Source organism: Megascapheus bottae, chromosome 29 (assembly GCF_031878675.1).
Source record: "Megascapheus bottae isolate mThoBot1 chromosome 29, mThoBot2.hap1, whole genome shotgun sequence".
Classification (NCBI taxonomy): Eukaryota; Metazoa; Chordata; class Mammalia; order Rodentia; family Geomyidae; genus Megascapheus; species Megascapheus bottae.
This window is the reverse complement of record NC_143537.1, coordinates 15,924,146-15,952,036: the sequence shown is the minus strand read 5'-3', so window position 1 is coordinate 15,952,036 and position 27,891 is coordinate 15,924,146. Positions and strand designations below refer to the sequence as shown.

At 45.1% G+C, this 27,891-nt stretch overlaps 1 protein-coding gene and 1 long non-coding RNA gene across 3 annotated transcripts in view; one reads left to right on the top strand and one right to left on the bottom strand.

The window, feature by feature from the left end:
- LOC150044871 (uncharacterized) overlaps window positions 1-27,891 on the bottom strand; it is a 58,018-nt gene that overhangs the window by 27,005 nt on the left and 3,122 nt on the right. For both annotated transcript variants that reach the window (XR_016533115.1, XR_016533114.1), the window contains exon 2: window positions 19,012-19,178. This is a non-coding gene — a long non-coding RNA (uncharacterized LOC150044871). The remainder of the gene's footprint in view (window positions 1-19,011; window positions 19,179-27,891) is intronic.
- On the top strand, window positions 78-27,751 carry Vdac1 (voltage dependent anion channel 1). The gene is made up of 9 exons (XM_090321189.1): window positions 78-161; window positions 11,791-11,863; window positions 13,086-13,135; window positions 14,170-14,322; window positions 14,410-14,462; window positions 20,696-20,923; window positions 24,117-24,267; window positions 24,900-24,957; window positions 26,784-27,751. The coding sequence occupies exons 2-9, from the start codon at window positions 11,797-11,799 to the stop codon at window positions 26,873-26,875; spliced, it is 852 nt and encodes a 283-aa protein (XP_090177315.1). The 5' UTR covers window positions 78-161; window positions 11,791-11,796; the 3' UTR covers window positions 26,876-27,751.

Here is a 27,891-nt window from a genome sequence, read left to right as displayed (position 1 = left end):
GCGGAGCCTGGGGCGGAGCTCGCCGGGCCCCGGCACGCCGGGAGAGGGCAGGTCCGCGCCGCCGCCGTGCGCTCCGCCCCTCCCTCGGCCCGCGCCCTGGGTTCCTCCTCGCCGCAGCCTCCGCCGTAGCTGCCGCTGCTCCGGCCTCCACCGCCTCCGAGGTAGGCGCATTGGAAACGGTTTGGCTCTGGCCTGCGCCCCGGAGCCTCCAACCGGGGCCTCTGGGGGAGGCGATCCCCGGAGATCCCGGGGGGAAAGTTGGAGGGCCTCGGAGCCCGGGCTCTGGGAGAGAAGCAGGGGCAGCTCGACCAGGCCTTTGGATGGGTCATCCACGCGGGCGCAGAAGGCCTGGTGGACGGGCCGCTGAGTGACCCGGGGTCCAAGGCTTAGGATCGCGAGGACGAAGGTCCCGGAGCTGGTGCACCTGGGCGGGGAGGGGGGGGCGAGGAATGGTGCGGACCTGCGGGCGGAAGGGCACGGGCCGCCGCGTGGAGGCCCGGCGCGCCTAGGTGACCTTCCCCGGCGGCGCCCTCTGGTCTTGCACCCTGTGCGCCAGGGCTGGGTAGGGACCCTCCAGCTGCCCACACTTGTTCGGCTGGACTCGCGGGGTCGTGTTAGCCAAGCTGGCTCCCTCCGGGATGAGCTCCCCTGACAGCCAGCTGTACCCCCCCCCCCAACCCGGGCTCTTGCACGCCCTGGTCGGCCCACGCGGGGAAGCAGAAGCTGGCACCCAGCACCTCCAAGCGCGTGCCAGCGCCTTCCCGGGCGGAACGGGCTGCTAAAGCCTCCACTCTTAGGCCTCCGGGACTTGGGGCTTTGGTAGGAGGTGTGACTTCTGAAAAGGGAGACCTCCTCACCTCCCCATCGGTCAGCGATGTGATTCTGGCTCAGTTCATTCACACACGTGGCTGGTTCAGAGCCTGCCAATGACCCCCTGGTGATTTACCTAAGGTCACACTGCTAGTTAGATACCAGGCCTCAGTTTTCTCTGTCTGTAAAATGGGAGCAGTTATACTTCTCCCTTGGTAGGTTTTTTTTTTGGGGGGGGGGAGTGGGTAGACTCAAAGTGAGCTGATTAACAGGAACAGTGCCTGTCATACAATCGGCTTCCATGGAAACGGGGACACTTACCTTGGTGCATCTGGGGACGATGGAGCCCATCCCCCTCCCCCCTCAGCCATTTTTGCTCCCGGTGGTGTCCCGGAAGGGATTCTTTACTGGGTCCTGGTTAACCTTACGAATGAACGTTCAGATAACAGGCATCTTTCCGGGTCATAATTCCTGTCTGCTGAGATTGGGGCGCGGAATTTGCCTGTGCAGACCCTGAATGCGGGAGCAGAGTGGAGGCTAGGCATCTTTCCCCTGCAGCCTCTTTGATAGCAGAGGAAGGACTAAACTTAGATTGATGATAGAACTGATACCGATTACACACCTACCTGCCTTTCCCGTAGTTCTCACTGAACTCCTAGAGGCTCAGAACCCCGGCCCTGGCAGCCTTGACTTCAAGGGTCTGGGGTGGAGCTTGTTACAAGTGGATGCTTCAGAAAGGCCTGTGGCTGGGTATAAATGAGCTCTTTGCAACCCTTTTTGTTGACAGAAGGCTAATCTGACTATTCCAGTGGGTGATACATAGTATCACATTAAATAGTGGAGGAATTACTGAATAGGCAGTGGTAGTCCTTTGATCCTAGACATCTCTGTTTCAGAAAGTAGCTTTGGCTTGGGTACTGGTGGCTTAGGCCTGTAATCCTAGCTACCCCAGAGGCTTCAGTCTGAGGATCAGAGTTCAAAGCCAGCTGGGGGGAAGTCTGTGAGACTCTTACCTTCAAATTAACCAGGGTCAGCCTTGAAAAAAAAAAAAAGCTCAGCATCCAGGCCCAAGTTCAAGTGCCAGGACCAACACACACACACACACACACACACACGTAAAGAAAAGAGCTTTGCCTAGCAGAGAGTCACAAGTATTTAGAGGACTATATTGGTAGATACAGTTCTAGAGCAGTGGGTTTCTCTCGAAATAACTGCTTTAAACAGTATCTTTATACCATGACTTTCCAAGTCTCATGGAAAAGTTGTCCAACTGATGTTTCTGGGGTGATGTGGGTGAACAGGTTCCTATTTGAGTCCCTGAGCCTGTGCATCTTTTTCCTTTCCTGATGGTGTGTTGGGGCATTCCCTCCCTCCCTCTCTCTCTGCCTCCCTCCCTCTCTCCCTCCCTCCCTCTCTCCCTCCCTTCCATTCCTGACTCTGAGGCTTGAACTCTGAGCCAGGGTGCTGTCCCTGAGCTTTTTTGCTGGTTAATTTGGAGCTAAGAGTCTCACAGACTTCCCTCAAGCTGGGTTTGAACTGTGATCCTCAGGTCTCAGTCTCCTGAGTAGCTAAGGTTACAGGCATGAACCACTGGCATCTGGCTGTTGGCCTTTTCTTTCTTTCCCCCCTTTTTTTTTTTTAATCAGTCCTGGGACTTGGGTCTGGGCACTGTCCCTGAGTTTTTTTTTTTTGGTGCCAGTCCTTGGGGCTTGAGCTTAGGGCCTGAACACTGTCTTTAGGCTTTCTCAAGGCTAGAGTTCTACCACTTCAGCCACCACTTCTGGCTTTTTCTATGTATGTGGTACCAAGGAATCAAACCCGGGTCTTCATGCATGCCAGGCAAGCACTCTTACCACCAGGCTAAACTCCCAGCCCATCCCTGAGCTTCTTTTGCTCAAGGCTAGCATTCTATCACTTGAGCCACAGTACCACTTCCAGCCTTTTCTGTTTATGTGATACTGAGGAATACAACTCAGGGCTTCATGCATGCTAGGCAAGCACTCTACCATTAACCTACATTCCCAGCCCCCATTCGGGCGTTTTCTTCAACTAAATAAAATGCTTGGTCCCAGAGAGTGGGTGCTTGGTGCTGATTTCTTAGTTTTATTTCTGCTAGTCTGGTATGGTTATTATTGGTGGAGGATGAATGGGTCCAGACAGTGAGTTGGTCCCAACTGGAACTGGACAGGTGTAGACTAACCTGGTGGCAATAATTGGCTCATGCCATCTTTACCAGTAAGATGCTCCCAAGGCACCTTAGTCTCCTTTCCACTTATTGAAGTTCTCCACAGTGTGATGTTTGAGTGGATGTTTGGGTGGTCAAGAATCACCCAAGCCCGGAAGGTGGCCCCAGAAGTTCAGGCCCCATACTCAGGCCATGTGTGTCTGTGGTCTATGGCCTTGGGTGACTCTTCCCAGATTCCTGTGGTGGCCACCAAGAAAAGGGGCCAAGGGGGTCCTCAGTTGGGCCTAGGTACATTTTTTTCTTACTCATAAGGATTCTAGGCTCTGTGTGTGTGTCCATACACCTGTACTGAGGTTTGAACTCAAGGCCTGGGCACTCTCCCATTACCTGGCTGGTTGTAAATCACGATCCTCAGAACTCAGCCTCTTGAGTAGCTAGGATTCCACGTGCAAGCCACCCACCTGCCCCTGGCAATTCTAAGCTTTTTTTTTTTTTTTTAATCCACACGTCAGCAGGAAAGAGCCCTAGAGAGTATCCTGGGCTTACAACACTTATGCCATGAGCCAACTTGTCTAGTACAACTTAAATCACTTTCCTGTGACTCAGTTTCTCTGCCATGGTAACATGATCACCGCAGTCCTCACAGCCCATTCTGGGGTTTTGATGTATGTTCTGTGCCACTGCAATGTAAGTTCTGTGCTTTGGCACAGTAGTAAGGTGTTGGATAGGTGAATGGATGGCATTGGGGCTGGGCACTCCTTGGCAGTCTATTACTGGCAGTCTCACACTGTAGTCACTTCTCTGTTTGCAGGAGCTAATGGCTGTGAGTACCTTTGGAAAGTAGAAGTTTCTGCTCAGATGGAGCGTGTTATTTTTTCACACTGATCAGATGTGGTTCAGGGTGTCTGGGGTTAGCTAGCTGGCAGTGGACAGTGTTTAGTAGATTTGCCCTGTAGGAAATGAGGACAGTTGTGCTGAGGTGGGGGCATTCTTCTAACACCTGACTGGACAGCAGTCAGCCAATCAATGCTTCTTTATGGACAGGGTGGACTCTGGACCCTGTGGTTCAGGGTGACTTTTGAGTAATATACAGCCATTATTCTAATAAGAAATATGCAGAAAGAAGGCTCGGGGGTTGGGTGCTGGCTTACCATGGGTGAAGTCTTGAGTTTGAGCTTTAGACCCACATCACAAAAGAACCTGATTTCACATCTATAAGATGTGGTAGGTGTGCAGATCTGTTGTGTATCAGCATGCATGGCTCTGTACTTTGTTTCCTTTGCCAGTTCTGGGGCTTGAACTCAGAGCCTGGGCATTGTCCCTGAGCTTCTCAAGGCTAGTGCTTTACCACTTTTGAGCCACATAGCCACTTCTGAGTTTTGCTGTTTATATGGTACTGAGTACTCAAACCCAGGGCTTCATGCATGTTAGGCAAGCACTCTACCACTAAGCTACCATCCCAGCCCCAATGGCACTGTACTCTCTATTGAAGAATCAATATGATCCTCTTAAGACTGAGCCAGGGGCCCCATCCTGTGTTAGAGCTGAAGGAAAAGGAGGTACAGAGAGGTTGTGATTGGAATGGTGGGATAGGATTGAGATTCAGGTTCTCTTGATTCCTGGATTGCTGTCAGTGTTAAACCCCAGGTGGCCAAGCAAGGCAGAGGGACTCCAGGGAACCTGAGGTCAGGCAGGGGAGTCCTTTTACATATGAACCCTAAACCCTGGTGTGTTAACTGCCAGCCCAATCTTTCTCCCTGTAGCCCTCGGGTGGACAGGCAGCCCTGAGTCCACGACATTCTTGTGAGTCTCATGGAAGGCCATGATGGCCCAGCTTCCAGAGTGTTTTAAAATAGGAGCAACGCCTGGAAAGCAAGGCTGCCCCCCTCCCCCCGTTGTGAGTTGTCGGGGAAGGGGGGGATGGGCAGCTGCAATGGCAACACTAACCTGCCACCAGCCGAGAGCCATCAGATTTGTCAGCATCAGAAATCAGTGACTGTACCCTGGGCTCGGCTTCTGCCTTGGGAGAAAATGTGTGTGTGTGTTTCAGGGAGGGAGGCTTGTGAGGGTGTTCTGGCATTCAGAGCTGTGCTTTTCCTGGTCTGTAGGGGTAGAGAGTTGCTTTTGCTCTAATCTATAATCTAGCACTGGCTGGTCTGATGCCCCTTCCTTCTATAGGCTGGCACACTTTTTTTCCCCATAGGCAAGCCATCTGGAATAGATTTGGTAAAACAGTAGGGCCAAAGGCCTTCCCACACTTCTCTCTTCTTGAGAGGAATCTTGGGATGGCAAAGTATGATGGTCTAAGTTTCCGGCTGTTAGTTTTTTTTTTTTTTTTTTGCCAGTCTTGGGGCTTGAACTCAGGGCCTGGACACTGTCCTCGAGCTTTTGTGCTCAAGGCTGTCACTCTGAACCACTGATTTCTGGTATTTATTGGAGATAAGAGTCTCGTGGACTTTCCTGCCAGAGCTGGGTTTGAACCATGATTCTTAGATCTCAGCCTCTTGAGTAGCTAGGGTTACAGGTGTGAGCTACTCCCAGGTCACCTCTGTAGATTATGGGTGAAAACCTCACTTCGCAGCCTGGTTTGAATATGTTTCTGGAAAGCTACCTAGTTGCTTATCCTTCTGGCAGTCCCTCTGGGACAATGTGGTTTTTAACATTTCCTATTCTTAGAGAAAGTATCAATGTATACAATGTAAATAATCAAGGAGAACAAAAACTTACATTCTTGTTTGAACTCCTCAATCATCTTCCCTCTGCAGAAGGGGAGGCCAATGCCAAGTTCACAGATAGCAGAGGTCTTTCCACACTGTTCCCTACCTGGTCACACTATGAACCCATACTGTGTGTAAAAAGGCTTCCTTGAATCACAGGGGATTAGAAATTTTCTAGGATTGTTTGTGTGTGTCTGAGCACTGCCCCTTAACTTTATCACTCGAGTCTAGTACTCTTACCAGTTGAGCCAACTCCACTTCTGGCTTTTTGCTGGTTAGTTGGAAATAAGTGTCCTGCCTGGCCTGGCTTTGAACCACCATCCTCAGATCTCATCCTCTCTGATTAGCTATGATTACGGGCATGAGCCACTGGGGCCTGGCTTGTGATTTGGTTTTCAGTCAACTGTAACACAAGTATAGCTTTTGGTGCTACCACATACATAGAAATTTACCCTCCCCTTTTTAAAAAAATTGTTTGGCTAGCCCTTGGGTTTGGGACTGGCACTGTTCCTAAGTTTCTTTTGGTCAAGGCTAGCACTCTGTCACTTGAGCCACAGCGCCACTTCTGGATTTTTCTGTTTATGTGGTACTGAGGAATCAAACCCAGAAACCCAGGGCTTCATGCAGCTAGGCAAGCATTCTACCACTAGGCCACATTCGGAGCCTCTCCCTTATTTTGGATAACCACATGGTCCTCCTTAGTCTGTGAGTACCTTAAGTGTTGTTCATTTCTTTCCCCACTGATGAGCAGGTAGGCCGTTATGTGTCTTTGGGTTCCCAAAGTCCTGGTATTGGGGTAGGTTTCTAGGAGTGAAACGGCCACTAGAATGAATGAATGAGCAGTTGCCTTCCAAAACAGTGGGTGTGTCATATCTGCACTTATTTTATACAGGGTCTCATTTTTTTGGGGGGGGTTTGCTTCTCCTGCAGCTTGAATTGAATTCAGTGTCTGGATAGAGGGGTGCTAGTTCTGACTCTCTCCCTGTCCCCATTCAGCATTGCTGCTGTTTGTTCCTCTGCACAGTCAGTTTTTTTGTTTTTGTGTGTGTCATGGGGCTTGAAATGGTGCTGTCCCAAAGCTCTTCAGCTCAGGGCTACCACCCTACTCCTAGGCCTGGGCGTTGTCCATGTGCTCTCAGCTCACGACTACCGCCCTACCCTTGAGCCAAGCCCTACTTCCTGTTTTTTTTTTTTCCTAGGGAATAATTGGAAATAAGAATCTCAGATCCTTTTGTGCCTGGGCTGGCTTTGAATCTTGATCCTCAGATCTCAGCCTCCTGAGTAGCTAGGATTACAGGCTGGAGCCACTGAGCCGACACTCCCTGCTTATATTATCAGTTTCTTTACCTTTTCTTTTCCATGTAAGTTTTTTTTCTTTTTCTCCCCTCCTTGCTGTCCCTCTTTCCTTCCTTACTCCCTCTCTCTTCTCTCTCTCTTTCTCTAGACAGACAGACAGACAGTATCTGGCTATATGGATTGGTCTTGAATTCATAAGTTCAAGAGATTGTCCAGTCTTAGCTTCCTGAGTAGCTGGAACTAAAGATGAGCACTAGCATACTTGGCTTACAATAATACTATGATGCTCATTTGAATATTCACTCACTGAATGTATTTTATATTGGATACCTACCATGTATCTTGCCTTCGTGTCTTTATATACATAGCTTTTGTGCTATGTACATAGCTATATGCGTGTGTATGTGAACTGGGGCTTGAACTCAGGGTCAGGCCACTCTCCCTTAGCTTTTTCACTCAAGGTTGGTACTTACCATTTATGACACACCTCCACTTCTGCTTTTTGAGGGTTAATTGTTGATAAAAGTCTCACAGACATTTTTGCCCTGACTGGCTTGGAACCTCAATCCTCAGGTCTCGGCCTCCTGAGTTACTAGAATTATAGGCACGAGTTAAGAGCACCTGGCTTATATACTCAGAGCTTTCTTCACATTTTGAATAGATTTACTCATGACACACTCTTGAGGGGCTTTGAGTTTGGGAATGTGGTGGGTGGGGTAGGTGTAGGGGGTTGGGGGCGCAATGAGCCGAACAGCTGTCACTGCTGTGTAGCTAGCTAATGAGTCAGTGAAGATATGACCCCCCCTTCTCCCCCTTTGCCAGGATAGAGGTTATATAAATGTGTTATGCAGACCGTGCTGGGCTGATACACAATCCCTTCCTTTTGAGCTTCCAGTATTGCTGGATTTACATTCTTTAACTGGGTGTGGGGGGAGGGAGGGAGGTGGTGTTTGCGTAATATGTTCCAAGGTCAGTCAGGGTAGGGTTGGTTAGGTAGGCTGGCAGACTGTGGCTGAGGACCAAGGTGTGGCTTGCTGACCCTTGTCAAGGTCATCAGTGACCATCGGCTGGTCTCTTCTGTCTGGCCCTGCCCATTCCTCTCTTCCTGTCCATCCTAGGTCCTGCCCTGTAAGCCTTCATTAAGGTAGAGAGCTAGAGTCCTGTCTTTCTAGGCTGCTTTCTGCCTTCTGTCTATGCAGGGCAGGCTGCCTGACTCCTGTCAGACTGCTCTGCTTTATGCTCAGCACTCAGGGTGGGGGCTGGGTACTCTGTTCCTGGACAACTGAGCAGTGCAGCGGAAGCAGTGAGTGATTGGTGGGTAGAAGGGCTGAGGAGGTCAGAGTTCAGCTTCCAGGGTTGGATCTTGTCTCTGTTAGATAAGGAAACATGCTGGGATCTCTTTCCTGTAGCCCTGGCCTGAGGAAACACCATGCATATTATCCTTTCTCCTGTAGCATCAGCTCTGAGAACTGTGTGAAGTGGGTACATGTGGGAATTGTTGGTGGTTGTAAGAAGGCAATACTAGGTTACAATTGGTGTCTCTACACCTGTAATGCTAGCTACTCAGAAGGCTGAGATCTGAGGATCATGGTTTGAAACCAGCCCAGGCAGGAAAGCCTGAGACTCTGAGCCAAGGTATAGCTACTAGGCTCTGAATTCAAGCCTATATCTATCTATCTATCTATCTATCTATCTATCTATCTATCTATCTATCCCAAAACAAAGCAAAAAAAAAAACCCAACCCCACTTAATCCTGCTCTCCTTAATCCTGTTGGGTAAGTGCTACAGAGAATGGGGAGAGCCCATACCAAAAGTCCAAGGGGCAGCCATAAGCTCTTGGTGGACTGGAGCCTGGGCTCAGGGCCAGGAATGCATTGGTCTCAATGTGGGGGTTGCCTCAGGCCCAGGAAGAAGTTGGATTCAATTTCCTGCACAGTTTTCCTGTATACACTGCACCTGCCGGAGGTCTGGAACTGAAGAGGTTCTGTTTCCTTCTCAGTGTTTTAGGGGCTGAAATGGGGGTGACACACATGTAAGAAAGTCAGCATCCAAATGGTTCACATAAATGCTGGCAGGGAAGACTGTTTTAATGAACTGGTAAGTTCTGGTACTAAATAAATGAGGTGAAGTAGGCCTTCAAGGAAGGAAGCCCATGGCCACAGAAAGTCTGGCCCTGTGTGAGCTTTGCCCTTCTGACTCCTTTGTCTGCTCTTGGCTAGTAATCTCCTTAGTGGCCTGGCTGCTGTTTGATGTAGGGAAAATGTTCTTTGACGGTGGCTTGGTGTATTGGGTCTTGAGGATTAGTGGTGACAGTGTCATTAGGGAATGTTAAATGCCCTACTAAGGTGCGGGTGACTCACAACTGTAATCAGGAGATTGAGATCTGAGGATCGCAGCTCAAAGCCAGCCCCAACGAGGAAGGTTTATGAGACTGTTCTCTGATTAACTACCAAAAAGGCAGAAGTTGAGCTGTGGCTAATGTGGTAGAACACCAGCCTTGGGCGAAAAAGCTAGATAAGAGTTCAGGGCCTAAATTCAAACACACACGCACACACACGCGCACACACACACACACACACACACACACGCGCGCGCGCGCGCGCACACACACACACACACAATGGATCATTTGCTTTTTTTCCAAGGGAGAGACTAGTCTGGATGTGAAGGCTTCTGTGTCCAGTGGTGGGTCCTGGAGTCTTTGGTGGGGCCATAGAAATAGTGGCAAGGAGGGCTGGGGGTGTGGCTTAGTAGTAGAGTTCTTGCCTAGCATTAATGAAGCTCTGGGTTCAATTCCTCCATACCACATAAGCAGAAAAAGCTGGAAGTGGCACTGTGGCTCAAGTGGTAAAGCACTAGCCTTGAGTACTGAGAGGCTCAGAGACAGAGGCCAAGCTCCAGGACAGGCAAAAAACAAACAAAAACAAAAGCAACAACAACATAACCAGTGGCGAGCAAAACTTCTTTTGAGCTTTGAGAACACCTACTAGACTCAGAATTGCTGCCAGCTTTACCCCACGCTGAGTCAGTGAGGGATAACACTACAGAGAAGTGCTGTGTCCAAAATGGCTACTTAATCCTAGAAGGGACAGAGAATGTTCTGGGCCATTTGCCCATGAGGTTCTGCAAGTCTTCTGGGCTGTGTTACCTCAGCTTTCAGTCCAGCGTTGTGATTTCGAGGCCCTCTTCTCCAGGACCTGGCTTATGGTTTCCTGGTCTAACTGGGGTGCATGTGCCTATATGGGGTAGTTTGGGAGGAAAGATCAAGTGGGAGGACAGGTGTTCTCAGACCCGACTGAGCCAGCAGGAGTACCCTAAATTGGGTCTTCTCAGTTCCCTCTCATGCCCTTAACCACATCATATGGGCTGACCCAGCCATGGTTCCAGCTTGCTCCTGTGCAAGAAATAGCAGCAGCAACAAAAATAGAACACAGTAAACAGCTCACTGCTCTCCTCTACAGGGTAGGTGAGCAAGACGTTTGCAACAGGGGCCTGGACCAGAGCTTTGTGTTTTAACCTAGGGAAGTTTACAGTGGCTTCTCTTGCATCATACCCTGGGTTTCTGAAGATTGGTCTGCAGTGTCTGAAGGGAAGGCCTTGGTCAACAAAGCAACTTCCAGTTGTGGGGTTGTTCTTGGGATCACTTGATCTCAGCAGCTGCCCACTCTCTAGGAACGTGTGTCCATTTATGTGAATGTCGTATGACTAACTCTCCATAGAGTGGTAATTAAGTTATGCTGTATGTATTCCTGTATGCTTGTTTGCCTGTACGCATATTTCATTCTATTTATTTTTTGTTGGTTGCGGGTCTTGACCTCTGGTCCTGGGTGCTGTCCCTAAATTCTCCAGTTCAAGGCTAGCATTCTAGCACTTTGAGCCACGACATCATTTTGGGTTTTCTGGTGGTTAATTGGAGATAAGAGTCTCATGGGGACTTTTCTGCCCATGCTGGCTTCAAACTACAGTCTTTAGATCTCAACCTCCTAAGTAGCTGGGTTACAGGCGTAAGCCATCCAGCATGTATTATTTATTTATGCTGGTCCCAGGGTTTGGGCTTGCAGGTCCCAGCTCCAGGTCTGGGTGCTGTCTTAACCCTACAAATGTCTAAGATTATAGATGTGAGCCACTGGGCCTGGCTTAATTTTTTATTTTTGGTAATATGTAGATTCCTGCTCCTAACTAGTTTGCCTGACTAGTATTGATTGTATGCTCAATGAGGAAAATATGGTACTCTAAAAGTGAGTTCCTCAAAGTACAAAAGTTTAATGAAAAAAAAAAGTTTAATGAAAAGTTGGATTCATTCTGGCTCATCATAGGTTCAAAAGTTCTGATGTATTTTCAGTGCATATTCTGTTGGCTGCCCGACATTTTGTAAGATGATCTGTTTTACTGGCAAGTGTCCTGTGTTTCAGTAAAATAGCTGGCTCATGGGAATATGTCTTTGGCAGTTAATTCATTCAGTAAATGTTTTCTGGTGTTTACCGTGTCCTGGGTTTATGTTAAGGCCTGAAGATGCCCATGTAGAGAGGTCAAAGGTCATGCTGATCTGTCAACAAAAACTCAGTATCTCCAGCTCTAGCCTTCCTTCTGGGAGAGGGGGGGGTGTTGTCCCTCCACTAGATAGCATGAGCTTCTCTGTCCATAATCTGGGAATTTAGGGTTCTTGGAATTCTCAGTGGATAATTTTTATTGGCTGTTAATTGTATCTCATAAACATTACTGAGGGTAAACTAATTTTCCTAATTACCAGTGCCTTTATTCTGGTGGTTCTTTTATTGCAGCAGAAGATGGCTGTTCCTCCCACGTATGCTGATCTTGGCAAATCTGCCCGGGATGTCTTCACCAAGGGTTACGGTAAGCATCAGGGGAGGCTGGGCTCTTCCATACCCAGATGGGTTTGGGGATGTTTTTATTTTCCCTGGGGTAGATTTGGGAGATCAGATATTGGGGAGATGGGGATCAGCTTTGGGCAGCTGGTTGTGTCACCAGTAGGTGGCAGCAGGCGCGCAGCTGTGGGTAAAGTGCACATTGTCATTTTCTTTTCTCTCTGTCGACACTGTTCAGCAGCTTTGTGGCCTGCTATGGAGCGCAGCTTCTATATTTAGCCTAATGTGCCCACAAGGGCTAATGACTGTGTGCCAGCTGCCAGGCACCCTATCTCCAGCCCTGCTAGGAGCAACAGGCAGGGCTTAGGTGGAGCCAGTGCCTGGTTTTCTGTCTGTTGCTATTTCATGGCAGCTGCAGGCATTGGGTGCGCCTAGGTCTCACTGTAGAGGGATTTATTTTATTTTAATGTGTGTATTTAATTAACTTGTCTTTCTTTTTTCTTTTTGCCAGTCCTGGGGCTTGAACTCAAGGCCTGGGCACTGTTCCTGGGCTTCTCTTGCTCAAGGCTAGCATTCTACCACTTGAGCCACAATGCTATTTCTGGCCTTTTTACTTATGTGGTACTGAGGAATTGAACCCAGTGCTTCATGCATGCTAGGCAAGCACTCTACCACTAAGTCACATTTCTGGCCCTTAAATAATATTTATTTATCTATCTGTTTATGCCAGTACTGGGGTTTGAATTCTGGGCCAGAATACTGTTTCTTAATTTTTTGATTCAAGACTGGTGTTCTGTCACTTTGAGCCACATCTCCACTTATTGTTGTTGATTTTTTTTTGGCCAGTCCTGGGTTTGAGCTCAGAGCCTGAGCACTGTCCTTGGGGTTTCTCAAGGCTAGAGCTCCACCACTTGAGCCACAGTACCACTTCTGGCTTTTTTTCTATGTATGTGGTATGGAGGAATCCAACCTGGGTCTTCGTGCATGCTAGGCAAGCACTCTACCACTAGGCCAAACTCCTAGCCCCTGTTGTTGGTTTTTAATTGGAGATAAGAATCTGAGACATTCCTATCCAGGTTGGCTTTGAACTGGAATCCTTAATATCTCAGCCTCCTGAGTAGTTAAGAGTTACAGGTGTGAGCTGCTTCAAGGGCTTCCTTTAGAAAGCATTTCCAAACAGCCATGAGGGGAGCAGAGATGCTGTTCCTGGCTTGAATTACCCACTTATAGTTGTTTTCTTCTTTCTTTAGGATTCGGTTTAATAAAACTTGACTTGAAAACAAAGTCTGAGAATGGACTGGTAAGTTGTACTTTCCCCTCTCCATCTTCCTCTCCTTTCTTTTAGTACTGGGGACCAAAACCCAGCCTTTGTATCTAGGATACTAGGCAAGTAGTGTTCCATTGACCTATACCCTAGCCCAATGCTAAATGTTGCTAATTTTAAAATGAATTCATGTTGGGCTGGGAGTTTGGCCTAGTGGTAGAGTGCCTGCCTAGCATGCACAAAGACCCGGATTTGATTCCTCAGTATTACATATATAGAAAAAGCCAGAAGTGGTGTGGTAGTTCAGGGTAGAACACTAGCCTTGAGGAACGCCCAAGGACAGTGCTCAGGCCCTGAGCTGAGGCCCAGGACTGGCCAAAAAAAAAAAAAAAGAACTCGTGTTATTCAAAACGAAAACATCATCTTTGGCCAGCTGCCAGTGTTTCATGCCTATAATTCTAGTTACTGTCCTTGGGTTTTCTCAAGGCTAGAGATCTACCACTTGAGCCACAGCACCACTTCTGGCTTTTTTCTATGGATGTGGTACCGAGGAATCAAACCCAGATCTTTGTGCATGCTAGGCAAGCACTCTACCACAAGGCCAAACTCCCGGCCCTCCCTCTAAGATTTCTTTACCCCCTTTCACATTTTCAATATCAAAGTAAACTGTAGAAGTAGCACTTTGTATGTGTGTGTGTGTGTGTGTGTATGTATGTATGTGTATGCATGGGCTGGGGCTTGAACTCAGGGCCTGGAGACTATCCTTTAGCTTTTTTTCCCCAAGGCTGGGCTGTACCATTTTGAGTCACAGCTCTACTTCCAGCTTTTGGGTAGTCAATTGGAGATAAAACTCTCACAGACTTTTTTATCTAGGCTGGCTTCAAACCCACAAATTCTCAGATCTCAAATTCCTGAGAAGCTAGGATTATGGGAGGTGAGACACTGGCATCTAGCTAGAAGTAGCTTTTGCCTGGGAATGCTTAGTGACTTGCCTGATGCCTAAAGGCCTGGAGTGGTAGGGAGCCAAGGCCGGTTGTACTACAGGCAGTAACTGTCTCTCTCCTTTGAAGGAATTTACAAGCTCAGGCTCAGCCAATACTGAGACCACCAAAGTGAATGGCAGCCTGGAAACCAAGTACAGGTGGACTGAGTATGGCCTGACATTCACTGAGAGGTGGAACACTGACAACACACTAGGCACGGAGATTACCGTGGAGGATCAGGTAAGGCTGCCCAGGAGAAGACATGGGGGAGCTGTTCACACGAGCTTGGTCTCGTTAACCCTACTGATTCCTTTCTTTTCTGTTTAGCTTGCACGAGGACTGAAGCTAACCTTCGATTCGTCCTTTTCACCCAACACTGGGTAAGAGTCTCCTCTTTTCCATGAGGACATTCTATGATGCTGTGGATTCTGGGTACCCTCAGTGATAAAGGGTTTTGGGGATGAGGTGGATGTCGTCTAAAGTGGGATCTCCAGTGGGATCTTCAAGATCTCTGGTTTTGTTTCACCCCCAGAACACCTAAACATTCAATCTTTAATGAACAGTGTTGCAACAAGCACAGCTTAATTTAGGAAAGATATTCATGCAACTGTTAATGGGTTTTTTTTGTGTGTGTGTGCTGGTCTTGGGGCTTGAACTCAGAGTCTGGGTGTTGTCCCTGAGCTCTTTTTGCTCAAGGCTAGTGCTCTATCCTTTGAGCCACAGTTCCCCTTCTAGCATTTTGCTGCTGGTTAATTGGAATTAAGAGTCGCATAGACTTCCCTGCCCTCACTGGTTTTGAACTGCAATCCTCAGTTCTCAGTCTCCTGATGGCTAGGATTCCAGGCCTGAGCCACTAGTGCCTGACTAGTCAGGTTTTCTAAAAGTCCATACTGTCTTGTGGTCCTGGCTGCTGGCTTCAGGATTTCATGAATGATGCTGCATTTCATACAAGCAGAGCAGCTGGTGATGTGCGTGGTCAAGACTGAAGGGCTTATTTATTGATCAGGAAGCAAAACAACACTTTGGTCTATTTCGTTTCTGGGTGCTCTAGTGAACTAGTGAACCCCTCTCCCCTATGTTGGGAGCCAGAGTGGAATCAAATTGTACCTTGATTTGCATCAGACAATGGCTTTATTGTCTTATTGTTTTATGGCCTTATTCTGTTTAAATGACCTGAGATTTACCATATGAATGTAACAGCTGGAAGTTTCCTGGTTTCAAGAAGGGATATAAGCCTGGAGTTGACAATAAATGAGGCTGCAGTTTTTGCCTGGGCGGCAGACCTCCCGGACCCGATGTGTTTGTCTCTCTTCTATTTTTTCCAGTCCCTGCCCCCTATTTCAGGAACCCCAATTTGCTGCCGGTAAGCCCCGGCAAGTAGTCAGGTTTTCTAAAAGTCCATACTGTCTTGTGGTCCTGGCTGCTGGCTTCAGGATTTCATGAATGATGCTGCATTTCATACAAGCAGAGCAGCTGGTGATGTGCGTGGTCAAGACTGAAGGGCTTAGTTATTGATCAGGAAGCAAAACAACACTTTGGTCTATTTCGTTTCTGGGTGCTCTAGTGAACTAGTGAACCCCTCTCCCCTTTCTCTCAGGTGCTGGTACTTGGGCTTGAACTCAGGGCCTGGGTGCTGTCCTTGAGCTTTTTTTGCTCAAGACTGGCACTCTACCACTTTGGGCTTTTTTGCTGGTTAATTGGAGAGAAGTGTCTCAAGGACTTTCCTGCTTGCGCTGGCTTCAAACTGTAATCCTCAGATCTAAGCCTTCTGAGTAGCTAGGATTATAGGTGTGAGCCATCAACATTGGGCTCTGTGTGTGTATGTGTGTGTGTTCAAGGGGAGTGGTACTGGGATTTGAATGAGAGCCTTGTGATTACTAGGCAAATACTCTTACTTTAGCCTTGCCCCACACCCTCGGCTCTGACCCAGACAGTTTTGAAGGACAGCCAGTTGTTTTGTAGAATGTCCTTTAGTTTAGCTTAGACTGATGTTTCTTCATGATTAAATTCAGCTTATGCATTGTTGGCAATTTGTCAAAGTATTGTGTGCTCAGTGCATGCTATCAGAGGGAGAATGTATCAACACTGCCACTATTGACTGATCAATTGGGTAAAATGATGTCTACAAATCTCTTTGTAAAAATGCTATTATTTTTGTATTTAGTAGACACCTAGTGGGAATACTGTTTTGTTTTTCCTTTTTCTTTTGGTTATTGGCACAGTCCTAGGGCTTGAACTCAGGGTCTGGGTGCTGTCCCTGAGCCTTTTATTACCCCCCTCAAGGCTAGCACTCTGCCTTTTGAGCCACAGCTCCACTTACGGCTTTTTTGGTTCCCAGGCTGGCTTTGAACTGTGATTCTCAGATCTCAGCCTCATAAATAGGATTATAGGTCAGAGCCACCAGTGCCAGCCAGGCAGATATTTTAAGATAGCAAATATTCTACTTCTTACCATGCTTTGGTTTACAAATAAAAAGTTGGCTTGGTAATTCTGGCTTGCAGTAGGTTTGGTAAATGATCCCCCCATCCCCACACACACACATACATGCTCGCGTGGACTCTCTGTCTCTGTCTCTCTGTCTTTTTTTATGTGTGTGGGTCATAGGGCTTGAACTTTGGGTCTGGGTGTTGTCCCTGAGTTCTTCATCTTAAGGCTACCACCCTATCCCTTGAGTGACAGACCTACTTCCCAGTTTTTGGTGATCAATTGGAGATAAGAGTCTCATGTTCTTTAGTGCCCAGGCTGGCTTTGAACTGTGATCCTCAGATCTCAGCTTCCTGAGTAGCTAGGATTACAGGCATGAGCCACCACACTCGGCTTTCTCTCTTTTTTTCTTAGTGCCAGTCCTGGGGCTTAAACTCAGGGCCTGGGTGCTGTCCCTTAACTTGTGTGATCAAGGCTATCCCTCTCCCACTTGCTCCACTTCTTGCTTTTTTGTGTGTCTAATTGGAGATAAGAGTCTCATGTTCTTTAGTGCCCAGGCTGGCTTTGAACAGTGATCCTCATATCTCAGCCTCCTGGATATCTAGGATTACAAGCATGTGCCACCAGTACTTGGCTTTCAGTTACTTAAGCAGTGATTTATATTAGTATAGGTTCATGGCTATTAGTTTTAACATTAACTTAACATTAATGAATTAATTAAACATTAACATATATCATTTATTTTGTGGTTCACATTTGGCCGTTGGGAGCTTCTACAGATGGACATCTAGTGTGCTTTGTGTCTATGTGTCAGTACTGGGGTTTGAACTCAGGGTTTTGTGCTCTCATTTGGCTTTTTTTTTTTTTCAGGGTCAAAGTTAAACCACTTGAGTCATACTTCTATCTCTAGGGTATTGATGGCTAATGGACATAAAAGTTTCAAGGATTTGACTACCCAAGGTTAGCTTTGGACCTGGATCTTCACATCTTAGTCACTCGAATAGCCAGGATTATAGGCATGAGCCCTCAGTGTCTTTCTTTTCTCCTATTTTTTTTTTTTGAGCTCATCTGTGGTTTTGGTTTTTAGAATATCAGATTAACTTATGCCTGCTTTTCCTTGGTCCAGAAGACCATTGAAGAATGGAGTTAAGAAGCTAAAGGTTATGGGTACTATGTAGTTTATTTGAAGAAAGCTTTGTTGGCTCTTGACGGGAATTAGAAATGAACACTGGCTTTCTGGTACTGCCTGGAAAAAACCAAGCTACTGAAAGACCACATCTGGGTAGTACTGCAGACATTATTTAGGGACCAGAACCCAATCTGAGTGTCTACTGCTTCCTTGTTAATCACAGATCAGTCACCCCTTTCTTGGGTGCTTGTCAAATTAGCACTCTTAAACAACAACAAAAACCCTAGTGATATTTAAGAAAGTAAAGGTGCCTGTGGTGCTCTCTGCTAACAAGAGTAGAAACCTGGAAAAAGGCTTTAGCTATGGCCCAACCCTTATTCTTGGGGAGCCTGAGTCACTGGTCAAGATCCCTAGAGACTGTGGGTAGAGAGGTATTGTGCAAACTGGCTCAGGACAAATCACTGCTCAGTCTCCGGCTAAGTACAAACCACTGGTCAGTCTCTGCAACCTGCCTCAGTATAAGCCACTTGATCACACTTGCGGTTGGGCAACAGCTTCTGATCTAGTGGTTGTAAGATATCTGATTTCTGTATTTTGTGGTTTCTTTTCTGTCTTAGCAGCTCTATCATCTCTAGACCCAGTTTGATACCTAAATCAGTGTCCTCCTTCCACCAAAGAGTGGGCAGATAAAGACAGGATTTGGAAATTTTCTTTCCTTTAAAAAAATTCTCAATCTCTCTCTCTCCACATACATACATACATATATGCGTGCATCATACATGCATGCATACTTGCATTAACATACAAAAAGGGTATTGTGAATTTGTATATATACATATATGCTGTACTTTGACCAAATTTATCCCATCTATATTAGTATTTCTTTTTTCTTTTTCTTTTTTTTTTTGTCAGTCATGGGCTTGAATTCAGGGCCTGGGTTGCTGACCCTGAGCTCTTTTGTTCAGGGCTGGTGTTCTACCACTTTGAGTCACAGCTCCACTTCTTATTTTATGGTGGTTCACTGAAGAAAGAGTCTCATGGACTGCCTGGATGGCTTTGAACCTCAGTCCTCAGATCTCAGCCTCCTGAACAGGATTCCAGGAGTGAACCACCAGCACCTGGTCAATTTCTTAATCTTCTTTTTCTTCCTTTTAACAATTTTAGTGGATATCATTTGCTATTGAAGTATATATATATATTCTCATATTATGTAATATATAATATATATTACATTCTTATATAGTGCACATTATATTCATATGATACAGAATATACAGTACATTATATTTGTATTATGCACATGTTATATATCAAATTCATGTTACATATAAATATGCTTTGATCATATTCACTACTACCTTCTATTGTTCTCTTACCTCATCCTTTGGTCCCCTTCAGCAGTCCTATTTTTACAATCATGTCATTATCATCATTACTGTTATTATTTCCTGGTCTAGATTCTGTGTATGAGTGAAGACATATTTGTCTTTCTGAGCCTGGTTTATCTAACTCAACATGATGATCTCCGGTTCCATCCACTTTCCTGAAAAACAAAATTTTTTTTCCATTGTTTATTATGGAATAATCCTGTGTATATCTTTTCTCATTCACTTTATCTGTTCATCAGTTGTTGGCACTTAGGTTGATTCATATCCTGGCTAGTGTGAGTACTGCTGTGGTAATCATGGATGTGCAGGTGTTTTTATTCTATGCAGACTTAATATTCCTTCAAATATATGCCCAGTGGTAAAATAGGAGAGTCAGATGGTAGATATATTTTTAGTTTTGTGATGAGCCTCCATACTGATTTCCATAGTGGTTGCATTAATTTACATTCCCATCTATAGTATATAAGGGTTTTTCTCCCTTCCTTACCACATCCTTGCTTGTTTTCTTTCTTTCTTTTTTTTTTTTTTTTTTTTGCCAGTCCTGGGCTTGAGCTCAGGGCCTGAACACTGGCCTTGGACTTTCTCAAGGCTAGAGCTCTACCACTTGAGCCTCAGCACCACTTCCGGCTTTTTTGTATGTATGTGGTACCAAGGAATCGAACCCGGGTCTTCGTGCATGCTAGGCAAGCACTTTAACCACTAGGCCAAACTCCCGGCCCCTTGCTTGTTTTCTTGATGATAAACATTCTGATTGGGGTGAGATGGAATTTCAGTGTTTTGATTGGCTGGAATTTTTCTTTTTTCTTTTCTTTTCTTTTTCTTTCTTTTCCAATCATGGAGCTTGAACTCTGGGCCTAGGTAGGCACTGTCCGTGAGCTCTTCGTCTCAAGGCTAGCACTCTACCACTTTGGACAACAATGCCACTTCTGGTTTTCTGGTGATTAATTGGAAATAAGAGTCTCACAGACTTTTGTGCCCAGGCTGGCTCTGAACATATATCTCAGGGATTAGGGAGTGCTGTATACTTCTGACTGAGTTGTATGAGTGAGACTATTCATTACAAAATGATGATTATCCTTTTGTAATTCCTTCTTTCATTGCTATAATAGTCCAATAAAGAGAAAATTTGTATCAACTACTTAGTTATCTTGAGGTATAGTTAGTGTAGGATAGAGTAAAATGTTTGATTACTTTATATTTTTGTTGTTGTTGTTTGTTTTGTTTGTTTGAACTCAGTACTTCTGTGCTCTTGCCTGGCTGTTTCCAAGCTCAAGGAGGGGTTGGTGCTCTATCACTTGAACTATGCCTCTGCTTCCCCTTTTTGCTAGTTGATTGGAGAGAAGAATCTCATGAGTGTTCATGCCCAGGTTGTCTTTGAACTACAACCTTTAGATCTCAGTCTCTTAAGTAGCTAGGGAAAGGGGAATTTAGCCCTTATTTTCCAGGCCTCTCTGCCTATTCCCTGACTTTGTGATGGTGGTTTCCTTCAGGCTAGATTATTTTGGTCAGGAGAGACTACATTCTAACTACTTGAGAGAGCTAGGTCCTGCTCTGACCTGCCCTGTCCAATCCCCCATATTCAAACTGGGATCCCAAATCAACAAATTCAGATTTCTTGGTATGACTGTATCAAAGCGAAGTAGCCTCTAATTATAATATACTTTTCTTTCAGGAAAAAAAATGCTAAAATCAAGACAGGGTACAAACGTGAGCACATCAATCTGGGCTGCGACGTGGACTTTGACATCGCTGGCCCTTCGATCCGGGGTGCCCTGGTGCTAGGTTACGAGGGCTGGCTGGCAGGTTACCAGATGAATTTTGAGACTGCAAAGTCCCGAGTGACCCAGAGCAACTTTGCAGTTGGCTACAAGACGGATGAATTCCAGCTTCACACTAATGTGTAAGTAGCTGTGTGTGGAGTCTGAGTGTATGCAAGAGGTGAGCCATTTTTCACTATTGTTTTTGTTATTATTATTTTGTTCCAGGACTAAGCCTTGAATTCAGGACCTGGGCACTATTTCATCTCTTAATGTTTTTGCTCCAGGCTAACACTCTATTACTTGAGCCACAACTCCACTCTTGGTGTTTTGGTAGTTAATTGGAGATAAGTCTCATAGACTTTCCTGCATGGACTGGTTTTGAACCATGATCCTCACATCTCAGCCTGCTGAGTAGCTAGGGTTACAAGCATAAGCCATTCATTGGTGCCCAGCTTTCTTTATTCTAAACTCAATGACTAATTATTGTAATGTGAATTTGTTGGCGCTGGATGAACCAAATGGCCTTTGAGCATTTTTGTTTTTCCTTCCTACCTACCTACCCATAGTGTCTGTCTTTGGTTTTTTTGTTCTGTGGAACAAACATGGTGTACACATGGGATGGCTGGTTAAGTACAACAAAGGCATGTGGTGTGAGCCTAGAGGGGTGATCCTTTGCTGCAGTTTTCTGGGTGCAAGACACTTGGGTATATGTAGTTGTCTGCCTGGTACAATAGATTTGACAAAACAGATTTGTGGGAGACAAACAAGATGGTTATTAGTGTAGTGTAAAAGGTCTTCTCAGCACCATGGGACATTTAACAGTTTAGTGCCTGCCGGACAGTATGGTAGAAAGCAGATGGCAGGTTAGGTTGGAGAGAGCCCCTATCAGCAGAGTTGAGTTTTGGGGACAGTGATGATTTTTAGGCTGAGGAAAATAAATATTTCAGGTGTAAAAATAGCCAGGCTCCTGTGGCTCCTACTTGTAATCCTAGCTGCTCAAGAGGCTGAGATGTGTGGACTGCATTTCAAAGCCTGCACTGGCATGTAGTCTATCAGACTCTTATCTCCATTTAACTACAAAAATGCTAGAAGCAGAAGAGTGACTCAAGTGGTAGAGTGTTAGCCCTGAACAACTTCAGGGACAGTGCCAAGGCCCTGAGTTCAAGCTCCAGGAATGGTACCTCCACCACATAAAAAAATCTTGTTTTTATTTATTGAGGAAATTAACCTGTTGCAATTATGGGTTCAACTTTACAAGTTTTATTCTTCCCACTAGAGGTCACTGAAGAAATGACTTAAACTTAGCCCAGTAAGGTGTTAGTTTGTACACTGTTGCTTTCCTAATAATTATTTTTTATTAAGCAGCGGTTTCAATTTAGCTGTATTCAGGTTATGAATACAATGCATCTTGAGTTAGTATTACCCTTCCATGGTTCTTCCTGATCATTTTCCATACCATCTATTCTCTCAATTTACATAGTTCAAGTTTTACATAATGTACATGGAATATAATGACTGAATTTGCTTACCATTACCCTCCATTTGTGTACCCCACCCCGCCCCAGAACATGTTTCAGCTTCCTGCTGTTCATTTCCTTAAACAATTAGTTAATTGTTCTGAAGAGTTACACTATCAGACTCATCCCCTAAATACATCATCCTTTAGTAAATTTGTGCATCTATGCATATAATTCTGTATATGTTATGTATATTTGTATTTTAGATCTAACTTCTACATGTGAGGAAAAAACAAACATGCACTATGCTACAGGACAGTGTGGTGGTGGGCAGAAGGGTAGGGAGAGTGATCAGGCTTCTGTGGATATAAGTCCACAAAGCTGATTTCAGAGTGTGTGTGTGTGTGTGTGTGTGTGTGTGTGTGTATTTGCATGCCCATGTGTTTGTAATGTGGCTTGATCAGGGAGCCATTGGTAATGGTTATGGTAAAATTATTACCATTAGGTAATGGTTTTATTTTTTTATTTTATTTTTGTCACTCAGGGCCTGGATGCTGTCCCTGAGCTTTTTTTGTTTTGTCAGTTGTGGGACTTGAACTCTGGGCCTAGGCATTGTCCCTGAGCTCTTTAGCTCAAAGCTACCACCCTACCCCTTGAAGCACGGCACCACTTCCGGTTTTCTGGTGGTTAACTGGAGATAAGAATCTCATGGACTTTAGTGCCTGGGCTGGCTTTGCACTGTGATCCTCAGATCTCAGCCTCCTGAGTAGCTAGGATTACAGGCATGAGCTACCAGCTTGGCTATCCTGAGCTTTTTTTGCACAAGGCCTTGAGACACAGGTCTACTTCTGGTTTTCTGCTAGTTAATCAGAGACTCTTACAGACTTTCCTGCCCAGGCTGGCTTTGAACTTTGAGTTTTTGGTCTCAGCCATTTGAGTATTTAGATTGTAGGCATGAGCTACCAGCAGCACCCAGCCTCAGTAATCATTTTAAAATCTGGTTCAAGGTAGTAGAATGCTAGCCTTGAGCAAAATAATCTCATGGACAGCGTCTAGGTTCTAGAAAGCAATGTTGTGTTTCTGCTGGCTTTGGATTCTGACCCCCTTTTTTTGGTCATGGGGCCTCAACTCTGGGCCTGGGCATTGTTCCTGAGCTCTTCAGCTCAAGGCTAGCTCTACTTTGAGGCACAGTGTCACTTTTGATTTTTTGGTAGTTAATGAGTCTCATGGACTTCTGTGCCCGGGTTGCCTTTGAACCAGGATAATCAGATCTCAGCCTCCTGAGTAGCTGATTCTGACCTTTTTTTAAGTTTGAGTTTTTGGGGCTTTTTTGGTGCTGGTCTGGAACTCAGGTTGGTTGTTCTCCTTTAGCTTTTTCATTCAGGATGGCAGGCACAGCTCTACTTCCAACTTCTAAAATTTTGTATTCTTATTTTGGTGGTTAAGTGGAAATGAAACTTTTCTGCCTGGCTGGTTTTGAACTGTGATCCTCAGATCTTCTTTTAGGATTGTAGGTGTGGGTAGTATTATAGGTGTGAGCATGAGCACCCAGCTTGCTGCTTCTGTTTTCCAGAGCATCAGAAGGCAAACTTCAGGTTCTGTGTAGTGTGTTCCCAGTGGTACTCAAGGAAGCCATGACTTTCTGACCCTTTGCAACTCTGCTTTATCTCTGTCTCATTCTCATCAAGCTTCTGTACTTTATTGTATTTATTTAGCTATCTAGTTATTTGTGCAATCTGGTAAGATTTTGGCAAGGGTTAGGCTTATTTTATTTCCTGCATCTCTGCCATCAGGTTGACTTATTAGACCCTGCCTGGTCTCTGTCTCACTCCTCTGGGCAGCTGAGCATTTGACTGTTCTATGTCTTGTTTTTCAGGAATGATGGGACAGAGTTTGGCGGCTCCATTTATCAGAAGGTGAACAAGAAGTTGGAGACTGCTGTCAATCTTGCCTGGACAGCCGGGAATAGTAACACTCGCTTTGGAATAGCAGCCAAGTATCAGATCGACCCTGACGCCTGCTTCTCGGTGGGTGCATACATCTTAGAGGATTTCTAGCTTTCAGTGATTTGCTCAAGAGAGTTTTCTCACTGTGAAGACTTCCAAATGTGACTGGATGCTAGTACTAATAGTATTTACTGTGGATGCCGGTGTTGTGGGGAGCCTTTTACACGAGAATTATTGTATTTAATCCCATTTGGAAGAGGTTGTTACTTTTCTTTCTCACTTTTTATTTTTTTGTGGGTCATGGGCCTTGAACTCAGCCTGGGTGTTGTCCCTGAGATTTTCAGCTCAAGGCTACTACCCTACCCTGGGAACTAAACTTTTCTTCTTAGCATGAGGCACATAAAATAACAGGCAGAAGGGACCTGATTGTCTGGTTGTGACAAGTAAACTGGAACAGTCAGAGGGGATACTGCCTGCCAAGAGCCTTTATTTTCCCTAGCTTTGTTTCCAGTGTCAGAGTTCACAATTTCAGCAGGAAAATGTGTGCTTACATTTGGTACATTTTCAGATTGAATGTAATGAATCCCATGAAGGAAGATAATTTGATTCTGAAGCCTAGAGTTTGCTTGACTAGAAAAGCTGTTACTCAGTTTTAAGATGGAAGCTCAAAACTCTTCATGTTTTCACTTGGACTTCTCCCTTTTTCTATTTAGGCCAAAGTGAACAACTCCAGCCTGATTGGATTAGGGTACACTCAGACCCTAAAGCCAGGTATGTTTTATTCCTGTGAGAAGTCAGTTCTCTGTTGTGTGTTTTTATTAAAAATAGGGTTCTAGCTTGCTGATTTATGCTGACATATGCCTATGGTAGGACAATTGTAAAGGATTTTTTTTTTTTTTTGGTCGATCTTGGGTCCTGAACTCAGAGCCTGGGTATTGTTCTTGAGTTCTTTCTGTTCAAGGTTAGTGCTCTGCCACTTTGAGCCACTTCCAGTTTTTTTTTTTTTTTGGCCAGTCTTGGAGCTTGAACTCGGGGCCTGACCACTGTCCTTAGGTTTTCTCAAGGCTAGAGCTCTACCACTTGAGCCATAGCACTTCTGGCTTTTTTTTTTCTATGTATGTGGTACCAAGGAATTGAACCCGGGTCTTTGTGCATGCCAGGCAAGCACTCTACCACTAGGTCAAACTCCCGACCCAGGATAGACTTTTTTTTTTTTTTTTGGCCAGTCCTGGGCTTGAGCTCAGGGCCTGAGCACTGTCCTTGGACTTTCTCAAAGCCAGAGCTCTACCACTTGAGCCTCAGCACCACTTCTGGCTTTTTTTTTTTTCTATGTATGTGGTACCGAGGAATCGAAGGCGGGTCTTTGTGCATGCTAGGCAAGCACTCTACCACTAGGCCAAACTCCCGGCCCCCAGTTTCTGGTTATTTAACTGTAGATAACAGTCTCATGGACTTTCCTGCCTTGGCAGGCTTTGAACCAGGATCCTCAGATTTCAGCCTCCAGAGTAACTAGGATTATAAGAATGAGCCACCAATGCCCTGCTTCGTAAAGGAATTCAAATCAAGTTTTCTAATTAAATGTTAATAAAAGAGTTGTAGCATCATTATAAAACATTTAGACAAATAGTAAGCAGTAAGAAAAAGCAGCCTGAGTTCACATATATTAAAATACATTAAATTGTTATTATTATCATTTTGTGATGGTCCTAGGGCTTGAACTCAGCATGTGAACAAGCTTGCTGTCCCTGAGCTTCTCCTTTTGCTCAAGACTGGTGCTCTACCACTTGAGCCATAGTTCTAACTGGTGATTTAATTGGAGAGAAGTCTCACAAACTTTTCTGCTTGGGCTGTCTTCAAACCTCAATCCTCAGATATCAGCCTCCTGAATAGCTAGGATTACAGCCAAGACTGGCTGGCACCCAGAACATATATTTTTTTTTGGTAGGGGGGAGGGGACTATTTTCTTTCATATTTTTTTTTCAGAGTATATATAATACTTTATCTTTAATAGATCCTCATAAGTAGCATCGTGATTAGTGGTTTGTAGCTGTTCTGCACAGCTGGCTAGGCCAGTCCATGGTGTGTGAGAGATCTAGGAGGAACCACCACCTGGTACCATGTTAATTAACATGATGTTGGAATCAAGCTACCTTTGGAAGAATCAGCCCATTAAGATTACAACTACACCCCAATTCATTAAGTGTATGTGTACATGCACACTCTGGACAGTGAATGCCAAGCCTCAGGAGGCCTGATTCAGGATTGGAATTTCCTTTCAGGAGATGACTGTGGAAGCAGTAAGCTGTATGGTACCAGCAATAGACAGGGTAATTGTAGTAGTGAGATAATGAGAGGGAAAGGAAAGTGGGAGACCTCAAAGTGGATTTGGGCAGGTTCTCTGCTCTATGGAACACTGATAATTATATAAATTCCCTCTAGGACACCTGCTGGTCAGATGGTATTTTATAATGAGCACCACAAAAATCAAGCAGTTTGGCTTTGGCCAATCAAGTCTAGAACAAGTTCTGCATTTGGAGTTAATGTCTCTTTTCTTTCCTCCATCTTTCCTCCTTTATTCTCTGGCTTCTGCCTTGCAGGTATCAAACTGACACTGTCAGCTCTGCTGGATGGAAAAAATGTCAATGCTGGTGGCCACAAGCTTGGTCTAGGACTGGAATTTCAAGCATAAATGAATACTGTACAATCATTCATTTTAAGCAGCATAGCTACCTTCAGAATTTAGTGTACCTTTTAATGTTGTCTGTGTGGGATGCAAGAATGCTAAATATCGCATTAGATCTCCAGATTTATAAAGATGATTCAGCTTTAAGGTATTACAGAGGAAACCCGATTCCAAAAAAGATCCTTTCAGCTGTAGAATAGGGGAGAACTCAGTGGCCCCCTCTAAAGATGCCACGTTTCTTTGTTTTTAAATCTAGGAATTGAATTACTGCAAGTGGAAACTAATAATGAACTGTAGGCCCTTTGTTAATCTGTATTGAGACAGCAAATGAAATTGTGACTTCCTGAGATTCAAACCTTGCTTTCCTTAACTCTTATTGATGAGAAGTTCTCATTGCTTGATGGTGTGTAACGGACTCATCTGAAAGGGACTTTTTTAGACAGATCTTCATACCCCAGTTTCTACCCTAGCCCATCATCCAACCTCTTTTACAACCAAAAGTAGTCAGCAGGGTGTGTTAGCTATTTCTTTTTGTGCCATTTTTTGGGTGGAGAGGGTGGGTGTGATAAAGCCAACAATTTCAGGACATAATTCCTTTTTGTGTTGTGATTTTTCTTTTTGACCTTGCACGGAGTTTGAAATCGCTTCCAGGAGCTCCAGATACACGCTGGAAAACACCTGTATGATTGTAATCATCACATGGTGACAACACTAAAAATCTAAATTGGAGTTCTGTTGTATTTTCACCACTCAATTTATTTTTTAGCAGTTTAATGAGTACATTTTAGAGTCTTCCATTTTGTGTGGAATTAGGTCCTCCCCCTTCAAAGGCTGTAATTAACAACACTTAAAATAAAACTTGAATAAAATATTGAAACCTCACCCTCCTTCGTTGTTATTAATAAAAACAGAAATGTACAGAGCATTGGTTTTATTTAATTATTTACATTATTGATTAGTCCTTGTCCGTTATTAGTTTTCTCTTGTTATACAACAGATTACCATGAATTTGAAATGACACT